The sequence below is a fragment of the Somniosus microcephalus genome, chromosome 4 (genome assembly GCF_052327205.1).
Source record: "Somniosus microcephalus isolate GS21.2 chromosome 4, FLI_Smic_1.0, whole genome shotgun sequence".
Lineage (NCBI taxonomy): Eukaryota > Metazoa > Chordata > Chondrichthyes > Squaliformes > Somniosidae > Somniosus > Somniosus microcephalus.
In genome coordinates, this window is record NC_140990.1 from 157,855,580 (window position 1) to 157,869,327 (window position 13,748).

The 13,748-nt window shown below is 50.6% G+C and overlaps 1 protein-coding gene across 1 annotated transcript in view; it reads right to left on the reverse strand.

The window, feature by feature from the left end:
- Nucleotides 1-13,748, reverse strand: part of bmpr2b (bone morphogenetic protein receptor, type II b (serine/threonine kinase)) — a 254,725-nt gene that overhangs the window by 14,021 nt on the left and 226,956 nt on the right. Inside the window, exons 7-11 of the mRNA XM_085985397.1 lie at nt 8,587-8,747; nt 7,567-7,714; nt 6,032-6,168; nt 5,316-5,500; nt 1,260-2,542 (exon numbers count right to left, since the gene is read on the reverse strand). Coding sequence (XP_085841523.1) covers nt 1,260-2,542; nt 5,316-5,500; nt 6,032-6,168; nt 7,567-7,714; nt 8,587-8,747 — 1,914 coding nt within the window. The remainder of the gene's footprint in view (nt 1-1,259; nt 2,543-5,315; nt 5,501-6,031; nt 6,169-7,566; nt 7,715-8,586; nt 8,748-13,748) is intronic.

Sequence of the window (13,748 nt, forward strand, 5' to 3'; positions counted from 1 at the left end):
AGTGTGGGGAGTAGTGGGCAAGTTGGGCTCCGAGAGACAAGCTCGATTGTAGTGTGAGGAGTAGTGGGCAAGTTGGGCTACGAGAGACAAGCTCGATTGTAGTGTGAGGAGTAGTGGGCAAGTTGGGCTACGAGAGACAAGCTCGATTGTAGTGTGAGGAGTAGTGGGCAAGTTGGGCTCCGAGAGACAAGCTCGATTGTAGTGTGAGGAGTAGTGGGCAAGTTGGGCTACGAGAGACAAGCTCGATTGGCAAAATGTCCCTTTCTTGCCTTTGACCTTTTTTGTAAGCACCAATAATTATCCTTCTTGGGGGAGGTGAAAGAGGTAAGCAGGGTGTCTTTGGCGTCAAAGTGGCTCTACGATAGCATGCCTGAGAATGGAAGCTCAGAACCAAGTCAGGCCTCCATGGCAGACTCCGATATCCGAGTCAGACAGGTTCATTGTGCTGCAGGGCAATGCTGATAACTGACCAACCAACCTAGCTCACTAATGGGACCTAAAGGGAGAGCAGTATTCTTCGCAATTGGTCTGTCTGGATTTAGCTGGTTAAACTCCAGCAGTCCCCCTCGGCTGTGTACACTTGCCTCAACTCTGTCAACCTGTGCCTAAGCTCACTGGACTTGGGTAAGTGGGGCGAGTCCCCACAGGGAGAGGGTGTGCACTGCACATCAGGCAAACAGAAACCCTACAGGTGGGTGTAGATTTCTCAAGCACTTCATTTGCCGATTCATGTGTGGTGATGGGTTTCCATGAAGGTCAGACAGGCGGCTGACTATAAGATATCTATGGCTTGTCTGTACATGTGTAGAGGAAGAGAATGTATTGTAAATAACTACATTACTGGATTTCAATCCCTGATTTCCTCCCCTCTTCCTGCGAGGGTGATCATTTTTGCTGGGGCCCAGCCCCACAAGCAGGAGGAACTCTCCAGCACCTCATCCGAGGACTCATCTTTTTTTTTATATAAACATGTGATTCAAGACTTTGAGTGTCAACGGGCTACTCGACCATGGAGATGAACCATGGACGAGCTCAATACTGTCCTCATTGAGCATCTGTACGTGGGCATTTCCCAACAGGAGTCACTGGATAGCGACCAGGACCGGGAATCCTGGCTAATTTCTCCTCCAAGAGTTGCCCTGGCTGGGACCAGTGAACTTGATACAGATCAGGGGTGGAGACTGGGAGCTCACGGTCTGCTTTTGGCTCAGCAGCACCAGGGAGAGTCAGTGACATTTTAAACGGCCCCTCCTACTTACATTGCATACTACAGCTGTCCAGAATGTTGGCTGACGAGAGGTCGAGTGAGTTTGGCCGCTCGGCTCTCCTCCCTTGCCGCCGGGCCACTGGTGCCGTCGGGCCATCCTGGCCACTGGTCAGCGTGCCGTCCGTCGCACCGCACTGGTTGCTGTTGTTGTTGTTGGAGTTTGTCCGCCCCTGGTCGAGCGGGCGATCCCTCCTGTCCATTAGCCGCTCGGCAAGGACGTCGTCCCGCGTGGCCTGCTGCTCCCTCCTCAGCAGTGGCTCATGCTCGTCTGGGCTGGAATTTATGTTCACCCTGCTGTCCTCCCCACTAAACTGTGACTGGAGGGTCTCCTGGCCCCGATGGCTTGCTGTGTTGGGCATCTGAGGACCGGGTACCGAGCCATTGGCGTACTGCGTGACCACCGGGTGTGGGTTCCCTGTGTGGCCTCTTCCGGCAATGCCATTCGCCGTGACGGTTACCACTTGGGGCTCACCCGCATTTATGGTGTTCATTTTTGCCACTCCCGTCTCTACCTGCTTGAGGTTTGACTTGTGCTTGCTGCCGAACTTCAGCCGCGACTCCTTGGCCACGTTTTTGGTGTTGAGCGGGAGACTGGTGGGGCGCTTGGGGATGTTCTGTTGCTTGGGGAGGGGGTACATTTGAGTGGCCGGGATGTCGGGGATCAAGCAAGCCTGGCTGGTGCCGGGCTGGGAGAAATCCTGGTGCCCGGTTACTTCAGCCGCCAGCTTAATCAGAGGGTACAGCAGACTGGGATTGCTGCCACTGAGAGGATCTGGCCCGCTGAACTGCTTCAAGGAATGCTCCATCAGATTTTCATCCGAGCTCTCCTTGAGGTTCTTGTCCACCTCTTTAGGGTCTAGTTTGTTGGTCTCCAGGTCTTCCTCCGTCAGCTGCAGGCATACTGGGGTTGGGCCCAGGGGTGGCAGCAAGTTACCCGCCTGCGTGTTAGTGTCCTCGGAGTACTGTGTTTCCGATATGGTGGACATGGCGGTGCTGGGGGTGAGGCCCGCGGTGTTTGTGGTGGTGGTTGTTGCCGACAAGCTGGTGACGCTGGTCTCCGGGCTGGGGATGCGAGCCTGAGCCTGCTGCCTTTCATAGTTGATGGAGTTGCGGTTCTTCTCACTGGTGGTCGACGGCGTGCCGGACGTGGAGTTTTCCGTGGAGATGTTTTTCACCATCCCTTCGGTGTGGTGAATGGAGTCTTCGATGTATGAAGAGGAGGAGTAATCAGGGTACGGTCCCATCTTTGGCACTCGGCGACTGTGTGACAGGTTCCTGCAATAAGACAAGCCCAACCATCAAATATCGTAATACAGGCAAACAGGAGAATGGGGGTACAGGTGAGAGTGAAATGGGGTGCAGGGAGAGAGTGAAATGGGGGTAGAGAGAGAGTGAAATGGGGGTACGGGGAGTGAAATGGGGGAGCGTAAAATGGGGGTACAGGGGGAGTGAAATGGGGGTGCAGTGGGAGAGTGAAATGGGGTACAGGGGGAGAGTGAAGTGGGGGTACAGGGGAGGGTGTGAAAATAGGGGTACAGTGGGGGAGTGAAATGTGGGTACAGTGGGGAGTGAAATGGGGGTACAGATGAGTGTGAAATGGGGGTGCAGCGGGAGAGTGAAATGGGGACAGTGAAATGGGGGTACATGGGGAGTGAAACGGGGGTACATGGGGAGTGAAATGGAGGTACATGGGGAGTGAAACGGGTGTACATGGGGAGTGAAATGGAGGTACATGGGGAGTGAAACGGGTGTACATGGGGAGTGAAACGGGGGTACATGGGGAGTGAAACGGGGGTACACGGGGAGGGAAATGGGGGTACAGGGGAGAGTGAAACGGGGGTACATGGGGAGTGAAATGGGGTACATGGGGAGTGAAACGGCGGTACAGGGGAGAGTGAAACGGGGGTACATGGGGAGTGAAACGGGGGTACATGGGGAGTGAAACGGGGGTACGGGGAGAGTGAAACGGGGGTACGGGGAGAGTGAAATGGGGGTACGGGGAGAGTGAAACGGGGGTACGGGGAGAGTGAAACGGGGGTACGGGGAGAGTGAAACGGGGGTACGGGGAGAGTGAAACGGGGGTACGGGGAGAGTGACATGGGGGTACGGGGAGAGTGACATGGGGGTACGGGGAGAGTGAAATGGGGGGTACAGGGAGAGTGAAACGGAGGTACATGGGGAGTGAAATGGGGGTACATGGGGAGTGAAATGGGGGTACGGGGGAGAGTGAAATTGGGGTACAGGGGGAGAGTGAAATGTGGGTACAGTGGGGGAGTGAAATGTGGGTACAGTGGGGGAGTGAAATGTGGGTACAGTGGGGGAGTGAAATGTGGGTACAGTGGGGGAGTGAAATGGGGGTACAAGGAGTGTGAAACGGGGGTACAAGGAGTGTGAAACGGGGGTGCAGGGAGGCCAGCCAGGAGAGGAGAGCATTAGAATATTCGAATTTAGGGATAACAAAAGCATGGATGAGGGTTTCAGCAGCAGATGTGTTGAGACAGGGCTTGAGGTGGGCAATGTTCGGGAGGTGGCAGTAGGCGGGCTTTGTCCTGGAAAGTGAATGAGGTTGGAAGCTGGGATGCCGAGATTGCGAACAGTCTTGTTCAGCCTGAGACAATGGCCAAGGAGGGGAATGGTACTGGTGGCTAGGGAACGGAACTCGTTGCGGGGGCTGAAGGCAATGCGCTCCTCCATGAGTGAATATTGGACAAGCTGTCTGACAACATAGAGACAATGGCGGGGCCAAGGTAGTTGGTGGTGAGGTGGAGCTGGGTGTCATCAGCCTATGGAAGCTGATTCCGTGTCTGAGGATGATGTCACATGTAGATGAGGAAGAGGAGGGGGCCAACGACAGATCCTTGGGGGTCTCCGGAGGTAATGGTGCCGGGGGTGGGAAGAGAAGCCACTGTTGGAGATGCTCTGGCTATGACAGGATAGGCAATAGTGGAACCAAGAGAGGACAGTCCCACTGAGATGGATAACGGAGGAAAAGCGTTGGAGGAGGATGATGTGGTCAACTGTGTCAATGGCTGAGAGAGGTCAAGGAGAGAGAATGCACCATGGTCATAGGATGTCATTTTGTGACTTTGATTGGGGCCATTTCAGTGCTGTGGCGGGGGTGGAAGCCTAATTGGACAGATTCAAATATGAAGTTGCAGGAAAGATGTGCACGGATTTGGGAGGCGATAAAATGTTCAAGAACTTTGAAGAGAAAAGGGAGGTTGGAGACAGATGATAGGTGGCAAGGACAGATTTTTTTTTTGAGGAGGGAGTGATGACGGTGGTTTTGAAAGCAAGGCAAACAGTACCTGAAGAGTGGGAACCATTTACAATGTCAGCTAGCATGGGGGCTTGGAAGGGAAGTTGGGTGGTCAGCGCTTTAGTTGTACGGGGTCAAGGGAGCAGCAGATAGGTCTCATGGACAAGATGAGTTTACAAAGGGCATGAGGGGAGATAACAGAGAAAGATACAGCTTCATGGTTAGGACACGGGGCTTGGTAGGAGGTTTGGCATGGTGGGGAAGGAAGAAGCAGCAGAAACAGTCTGAATTGTCTCAATCATCATAGTGATAAAGAAGTCCATGAGCTCCTCGTACTTGTTGTTGCAGGAGATGATGGAGGAGGAGAGAGTTTTAAGGGAGGAGGAATGGTGAAGTGGGGATGCTGCTTGTAAGGAGGCAGGGACCTCAATGGGCCCTTCGGAGAAAGCCAAGAGAGGCACAGAGGGTAGCTGTGAGCTTATCCAAGGGGAATTCAAGCCTGGAACAGCAGCAGGAAAGTAGGAAGACAGAGGAGTAGTGATCGGTTGGGATAAGGATTGGAGGTTGAGGGTGGGGGGGCGGTGTGGGTAAAGTACCCAAGAGGCGAAAAATAAAAAATGGCATGACTGGGTGACGGGAAGGAGAGGAGACAGAAGAGAGTCTGAGAGAGGGAAAGAGAGAAAGAAAATGGAGATAGAATGTGCTCAGGTCCGAAGCAACAGTCAAAATGGACACAAGGAAACTCAGACTGCATACGCATGGCTGTTACTTTGCTGTTTTGCTGCCCACCTTTCATTCTGCATGGCCGTTGTAGTAAACTGCGACATGGGATTGACCGTGGGACTCACGGACTTGTTTCGATCCCACATCACCATGAGCTCTACCATCCTCTCTTCTGCACATTGTGCCGTGAGCCGAGCCTCTGCGTCCTGGTCCCAGCAGTCATCCATTGTTTCCTTAAGTGACCGGACAGCCTGTGGAGCAGAGAAGTGATTCTCTCGTTTTCCAGTTCCAGTGCATTTAAAAAAAACTTTTCTCCCCCCATCCCAGTAAGGTGCTGACTCTTACTTGATTGGGGGGGTGGGGGGGCGGTGCGGTGGCAAGCGGAGAAAGAGTTCCTTCAGTACCTCGCCAAGTTCTACATACATTCAACAGGGGGACCATCACTACCAAGCTTGATCCTATCCTCACCTGATATACACACACACACTTTCCAGGAGTCATCACTGGATGACAATTAGGAGTGGGAACCTCGGCTGATTTTTCCTTCTCTAGTTTAGGCCCATCGTAGTCACTGCTGACCAGGCCGAGAATAGTGACTGGTGGAGACTATCTATAGGAACTTTAGATCCTCCAGGACAGATTAAACTGGAATTTAACCCAGGTTCTGGAGGAGAAAGACCAGCATCTAACCCACTGCGCCACCCTCCACTTAATACTCAGGAAAGACTTTCCGCCAGCTATTAGGTGGGAAAAGAAAAGTGCAAGAAATTCTGTTTGCTCACCAGGCTGTTCTCTTTCCAGGCTTCAGGAAATTTGGGACGCTGCTTCTCCCTGGAGACCAAATGCTGCATATCCTCAAAGCTGGGATGGTTCCCCACTTCTGCCTGAAAAGCCATCTGGTAGTCGGGCACTGACTCTCCTGTTCACAGGGCGAATGAAGTCACGTTAGAAGTACTGAGGAGCCTCTTACCTCTTCCGAGATGGGCAGCGGAAGACAATCCCACCCTGCACTGTGCTCCTATTCCGTCCCCTGAAGCCCCAATACAGCAGCTTCTGCGCAATTCTTATCTGATTTTAGCAATTGTGCTGCAGACCACAAGTCCTTCACAAGAGTCAGCAGCTTTCTACAATAACACTCGTGTTTTAGAACAAGGTCACAAGACTTGAATCACTGATGGGTCATTATGGAATTCTCAGCTATGGCCCCAGAATTCCAGGGGCCGGGAAGCACACAGAGGCCTGATCTCCCACCAGTGGGTCGGTACTTAGGGTGGAACACAGATCCCCCCCCCCACCCCGCCGACCAGGTTGCCACCCCACACAAGGAGCACAGAAATTCCAGTCGGAAGGAAAGCGGGCGAGTCTTCTGCCTGATCCCTCCACCGCCCCATCACCCTCGCGTCAATGAAGTGTGTCTGGATGAGTTCCTAGAACACTCTTAGAAATCCTCAAAGTACACTGACTGAGGAAATAGTGAAGGCCTCAGGACTTGCAGAGACAAAGGTAATCAATGCCAGGGAGGATAGAGCGAGACTCCATGTAAATGATATTGTTTTCAGGAATGGGACAATGAAATCGGAGAGCAAGACATTCCCGCCCTTTGTTTCAAAGTTTTCTGTACAGTGTAGGTTCACTGGCACATGACGGCACTGTATGACAACCTATGTATACTTGTCTAGAAGATATGGTACACAGATACTGAAAAATCAGTGACCTTTCTCCAAACCACAACTATCACTACTTCTTGTTGTTCTTGATAATTCCAATGTTCTCCTGGCCGGCCTCACATCCTCTATAAACATGAGCTCATCTAAAACTCGATTGCCCGTGTCCTAACTCACACCAAGTCACATTCATCCATCACCCCTGTGCTTGCTGACCTACATTGGATCCCGGTGTGGCAAAGGCTCGATTTTAACATTCTCATCCTTGTTTTAAAATCCCTCCATGGCCTCGCCCCTCCCTATCTCTGTAACTCCCTCCAGCTCCACAACCCGACAAGATTTCTGCGCTCCTCCAATTCTGGCCTATTACACAGTCCCGATTGTAATCGCTCCACCATTAGCGGCCGTGCCTTCAACCGCCAAGGCCCGAAGCTCTGGAATTCCCTCCCTAAACCTCTCTGCCTCTCTTTCCCCCTTTAAGATGCTCCTTAAAACCTACCTCTTTGACCAAGCTTTTGGTCATCTGCCCTAATTTCTCCTTATGTGGTTCGGTGTCAAAATTTGTTTGATAATCGCTCCAGTGAAGCGCCTTGGGACATTTTACTAAGTTAAAGACGCTATATAAATACAAGTTGCTGTTGCTGTTTTCTTACCTGGGAAAAGGTCTGTGCATTTCATAAATATTTCCCAGTAGATGAGGCCCAGTGCATACATATCCACCTGCTTGAGAGCAGATGCACAGTCCCGCAGGTTTACTGCTCCCTCCAGCACCTCTGGTGCCATGTAACGGATTGTGCCAACCTAAGGAAGAGGGGATGTAGAAAGAGACGTCACCACCAGCAGAGGAAAATCTCTTGGGTTTTCACCGCTTCACACAACAAACACTGGGTGATTCAGCACTGCCAAGTCCAATCGGCTGAATGACTGCACCATTTGGAATGGCCTCAAGAGGGCAGTTGTTGCCTTGGACTCGGGTCCCCTCTGTGGTCTCAGGCCAAACAGGTTATATCCAGTGCCGCCCAGAACCATGCCATAACCAAGCAGCAAAACACTAATATCGCATAGCCCCGGTTTAAGGAGAGATATGCCACATCAAACCGAAGGGACAGGGAAGCCCATCACTATGAGCAGACCCTGCTATTGGTCCAAGCTTCGAACAACAGCATTCCCAGACAGGCCAGGTAGGCTGCTGCAGGTGAGTCGAGGCTGTTTTTTTTTTAATGTTAACCCAAGGCTGTACAGCAACTGAGCTTCAAAATGAATCAGTCGCCTTGTGATGCTATTATTCTCTCAGTCCAGAATTGGAGCAATTCCCTTGTTGTTCAGCATGAAATTGCAGCAGTAGCAACATTTATGGAGCCTTTGAGAGGGTATGGTGCACAAGAATATAACAGGCAGTATATTGGCCCTTGTACCACTGAACCACAGCCCTCTACCAGTACATAACAAGCAGCAGTAGAATACCCCTGTACCTCTAATTACACTGCTCCTGTATAAGTACATAACAGGCAGTATAATAACCCTGTACCCTTGATACGACTGACCTATACAAGTACATAACACGAGGCATATTACTTACTCCTTTACTCTTGATAATGCTGCCCTCTTGTGTTTTAAAACCCAAGGAAATATGCTATTATACCTGCACAATCTTCTATTCTTTTTCTGCTCACCTCACTGATGGCTGCAGTGTCCTCCTCGCCTGGTCGAACCAGTCTATTGCCGGTCAGTTTCATGGACAGGCCAAAATCGCTGATGGCACATGTTCCATCATTCTTCACCAGCACGTTCCTGCTGTTGAGATCCCGGTGTGTAATGGCTGATTTGTACTGATCTGGAGGGCCAAACATTGCTCAGTGTTAGAATGCACGCCCAGTGCCTGTGTTTGCTTTCCTCCAATCCTCCGCCCTTCTCTCCTGATATCACTCGATACTTCAACTGGTATTGCCCCAGGCCACCAGTCACCCTCCTGTACCTCACCCAAGCTTGCATTTCTTCATGTGATCTTATTGAGGTGTTTAAAGTGATAAAAGGGGATTTGATAGTGTAGATAAAGAGAAATTATTTCCTCTGGTAGGGAAATCAAGAACAAAGAGGGGCATCATCTTAAAATTAGCGGCAGGCAATTTAGGAGTGAAATCAGGAAGCACTCTTTCCACACAAAGAGTAATGGAAATCTGGAACTCTCCCTCAACAGGCTGTGGATGCTGGAGGTCAATTGGAGCTTTCAAAACTGAAATCAATAGATTTTTGTTAGGTAAGGGTATCGAATATGGAGCAAAGTTTGGCAAATGGATTTGAGGTACAGATCAGCTATGAGCTAATTGAATGGCGGAGCAGGCTCGAGGGGCTGAATGGCGGAGCAGGCTCGAGGGGCTGAATGGCGGAGCAGGCTCGAGGGGCTGAATGGCGGAGCAGGCTCGAGGGGCTGAATGGCGGAGCAGGCTGGAGGGGCTGAATGGTGGACCAGGCTCGAGGGGCTGAATGGCGGAGCAGGCTCGAGGGGCTGAATGGCGGAGCAGGCTCGAGGGGCTGAATGGCGGAGCAGGCTCGAGGGGCTGAATGGCGGAGCAGGCTCGAGGGGCTGAATGGCGGAGCAGGCTCGAGGGGCTGAATGGCGGAGCAGGCTCGAGGGGCTGAATGGCGGAGCAGGCTCGAGGGGCTGAATGGTGGACCAGGCTCGAGGGGCTGAATGGCGGAGCAGGCTCGAGGGGCTGAATGGTGGAGCAGGCTCGAGGGGCTGAATGGCGGAGCAGGCTCGAGGGGCTGAATGGCGGAGCAGGCTCGAGGGGCTGAATGGCGGAGCAGGCTCGAGGGGCTGAATGGCCTACCCCTGTTCCTATTATGGCTGAAAGTAGTACCATGGCTGAGCCGAGCTACCTGCCACATGCAAACGTGGAGGATCTCTCCCACATGGAGGAATCCCACTAAAGACAAGCAAATAGGTCAATTGTGTCAAGCTCTCAGCAACTTCCCTATCAGCAACCTTTCACTTTGGGACCTTGGCAGAATTCTCAGAGCAGAGCAACATGTTAAAGGGATTGAAGTCATCCTTATTGTTCTGAGGGAAAGAGAGGTGGAGAGAATTACATAGCAGGAAGAGAGGCAAAGAGAAGGAGACAGAGATAATGGTAGAGGAGCACAGAGAGACCCAAACAAAGAAAGAGGCAAACAGACAGACAGTGGTAGAAAGAGAAGTGGGGAAAACAGAGGGGAAAGGAAAATGGGAAGTTAGAGGAAGGGGGGCAAGTGAAACTGAGAAGAATGAGAGCAAAAGAGAATGAGAGAGTGGGAAAGGCAGAGCGTGAGAGGAAGTTCTGCCCCTTATCTAACTGATGTAGATCTGCCTGTCCAAAACTGGAAGAGGAAATGGAACATGCATGTGAAAAATGCCATGTTTGAGCCCGACACTATCTCCTCACATGTGTGTGAACATGTGACAGATTCCTTCACACGTGAACATCAGAATGACCCCCCTTACACGAGACTGGTCCCTTGTGCATGTGTGATCACGGGACCGGTCCCTTGAGTAATGAGCCAGATTTAGTTAACAGCCTAACTGTGCGTGAACATTTATCCAATAGCGATCAGAACATGATCAAGTTCAACGTAGCATTTGAAAGGGAGAAATGCGAAACAGCTACTAAAATTCTAGATTTAGGTAAGGCTAACTTCAACAGGTTCAGGCAGAGACAGTCCACAGTAAACTGGGCAAATCTGTTAATGGGTAAAATGACAGAAGATCAATAGGAGATGTTTAAAAAAGAATTTAATGTGATACAGAACCAGTTTATACCCTTGAGGGGCAAGAGCTCTACTTGCCAAAAAAACCCAGCCGCGGACGACTAAAGAGGTAAGGGTCAGCATAAAACTAAAAGAAAAAGCATACCGAAATACAAAAAATAGCACAGATCCTGGCGAATGGGAAAGATACAAAGAGCAGCAAAGGGTCACAAAACAGGTAGTAAGAGCTACAAAAAGGGAGTATGAAAAGAAACTTGCAAGGGATATCAAAATCAATAGCAAGAATTTTTACAATTCATTAGGAAAAAGGGGGTAGTCAGGAGCAACAGTGGCCCCTTAAAAACTGATATCGGTGATATTGTCAATGATAATAAGGAAATGGCGGACATGTTGAATAATTATTTTCCATCAGTATTTACAGTAGGAGGATACCATGCCGGAAATCCCAAGGAAACTAATATTGAATTGGGGACTTATCTATATATATAAAGCGGCTCTTCTGTCTGTCCCGATGTCTGTCTGTCCCGATGTCTGTCCGTTCTCTATACGTTTGAAAGTTACAGAGCGTACCGACGCGCGCGTCGCCTCAAAAGAAAGCTTGCGATTCCGGACCGGTCATAGGCGTATTTACGTTTTGGCCGGACAAAAATCCCGCCCGCGGTATCCCAAAAGCGTTCAGCGTTCCGCTCATTAGCGACCGTGTGACGTCGAGGTCCACCAATCGGACGGCGGGTTCCTTCCTACAGTTGAGTGTCGAGTGACTCGACGATTGACCAATCCTACGCTTCGGTGACCTGACCGGTCGACCAATCGGTGCGTGTGTGGGCGGGCCTTATCCTTCTGAACCGAGGTGAGTGGCCGCCATCTTGATTTTTCACAATTTTTTCCCCCACACTTTGTGTGTGTTAGGGAACTAAGGTAAATATTTTAATGATGTGTTAGGGAATTAAATAACAATTTAATAGGGGGGGGGGGGAGAGCCTCGGGAAATCGTGGGGGGGGGGGGGAGAGCCTCGGGAAATCGCGGGGGGGGGGGGGGGAGAGCCTCGGGAAATCGCCGGGGGGGGGGCGAGCCTCGGGAAATCGCGGGGGGCTCGCGCCGCCCGCACTGACCGCGCATGCGCCTCCCGCACTGACCGCGCATGCGCCGCCCGCCCGCAGCGGCCGTCCATCAGCCGCGCCATACACGGGGGACCTCAGCTCCGGTCCGTCCCGGCCTCAGAACCGGACCTCAGGCGCTAGGCAGGGGGAGGGGAGGGGGTGGGCGAGGGTAGGTGTGGGGGTGGGGGAGGGGAGGGAGGGAGACAGGGGAGGGGAGGGAGGGAGAGGAGGGGGAGGGAGGGAGGAGGGGAGGGAGGGAGAGGAGGGGAGGGGAGGGAGAGGAGGGGAGGGAGAGAGGGGAGGGGAGGGAGGGATAGGACAGGGAGAGGACATGACAGGGAGAGGGGGGACACACAGGGGCAGGGAGACCAAGCGCCCCAAAATTGCCCTCGCAACGCGGGGCTCCCCAGCTAGTTATTAAATAAAATTAACATAAGTAATATAACAGTAATAAAGAAAATAATGGCACTAAAGAGTGACAAATCCCCAGGACCAGATGGTTTCCATCCCAGGGTTTTAAACGAAGCAGGTGAGCACATTGCAGATGCCCTAACTATAATCTTCCAAAGTTCTCTAGATTCAGGAACCGTTCCCTTAGATTGGAAAATTGCGCATGTCACTCCGCTATTTAAGAATGGCGAGAGGGGGAAACCAGGGAGTTATAGACCAGTTAAGCCTAACATCTGTTGTCGAGAAATTGCTACAGTCTATAATTAAGGATAGGGTGACTGAACACCTCAAAAATTTTCAGTTGATCAGCGCGAGCCAGCATGGATTTGTGAAAGGTGGGTCATGTCTGACAAACCTGATTGAATTTTTTGAGGAGGTGACTAAAGTAGTGATAAGGGGAATGTCTATGGATGTTATTTATATGGACTTCCAGAAGACATTTGATAAAGTCCCACATAAGAGACTGTTATCTAAGGTAAAAGCCCATGGAATTGAGGGCAAATTATTGACCTGGTTAGGAAACTGGCTGAGCAGCAGGAGACAGGGATTGGGATAATGGGTAGGTGCTCTAATTGGTAGGATATGACTGCAGGGATCTGTGTTGGGGCCTCAACTATTCACAATATTTATTAACGACTTAGATGATAGTAGAAAGTCATATATCCAAATTTGCCGATGACACAAAGATAGGTGGCATCGTAGGCAATGTAGATGAAAGCATAAAATTACAAAGGGATACTGATAGATTAAGTGAATGGGCAAAACTGTGGCAAATGGATTTCAATGTAAGCAAATGTGAGGTCATCCACTTTGGACCTTAAAAGGATAGAACAGGGTACTTTCTAAATGGTGAGAGGCTAAAAACAGTGGAGGTCCAAAGAGACTTGGGGGTCAAAGTACATAGATTGTTAAAATGTCATGAACAGGTAAAGAAAATAATCAAAAAGGCTAATGGAATGCTGGCCTTTATATCTAGAGGACTAATACAAGGGGTTAGAAGTTATGCTATCGCTATACAAAACCCTGGTTAGACCACACCTGGAGTACTGTGAGCAGTTCTGGGCACCACACCTTAGGAAGAATATATTGGCCATGGAGGGAGTGCAGCGTAGGTTTACCAGAATGATACCCGGACTTCAAGGATTAAGTTACAAGGAGAGATTACACAAACTAGGGTTGTATTCCCTAAAATTTAGAAGGTTAAGGGGTGATCTGATCGAAGTTTTCAAGAAATTAAGGGGAACAGATAGGGTAGACTGAGAGAAACTATTTCTGCTGGTTGGTGATTCTAGGACTAGGGGCCATAGTCTAAAAATTAGAGCCAGACCTTTCAGGAGTGAAATTAGGAAACACGTCTACACACAAAGAGTGGTAGAAGTTTGGAACTCTCTTCCGCAAATGGCAATTCATGCTAGATCAATTGTTAATTTTAAAACTGAGAGTGATACCTTTTTGTTAACAAAAGGTATTAAGGGATATGGAGTTAGGTCGCAGATCAGCCATGATCTCATTGAATGGCAGAACAGGCTCGAGGGGCTCA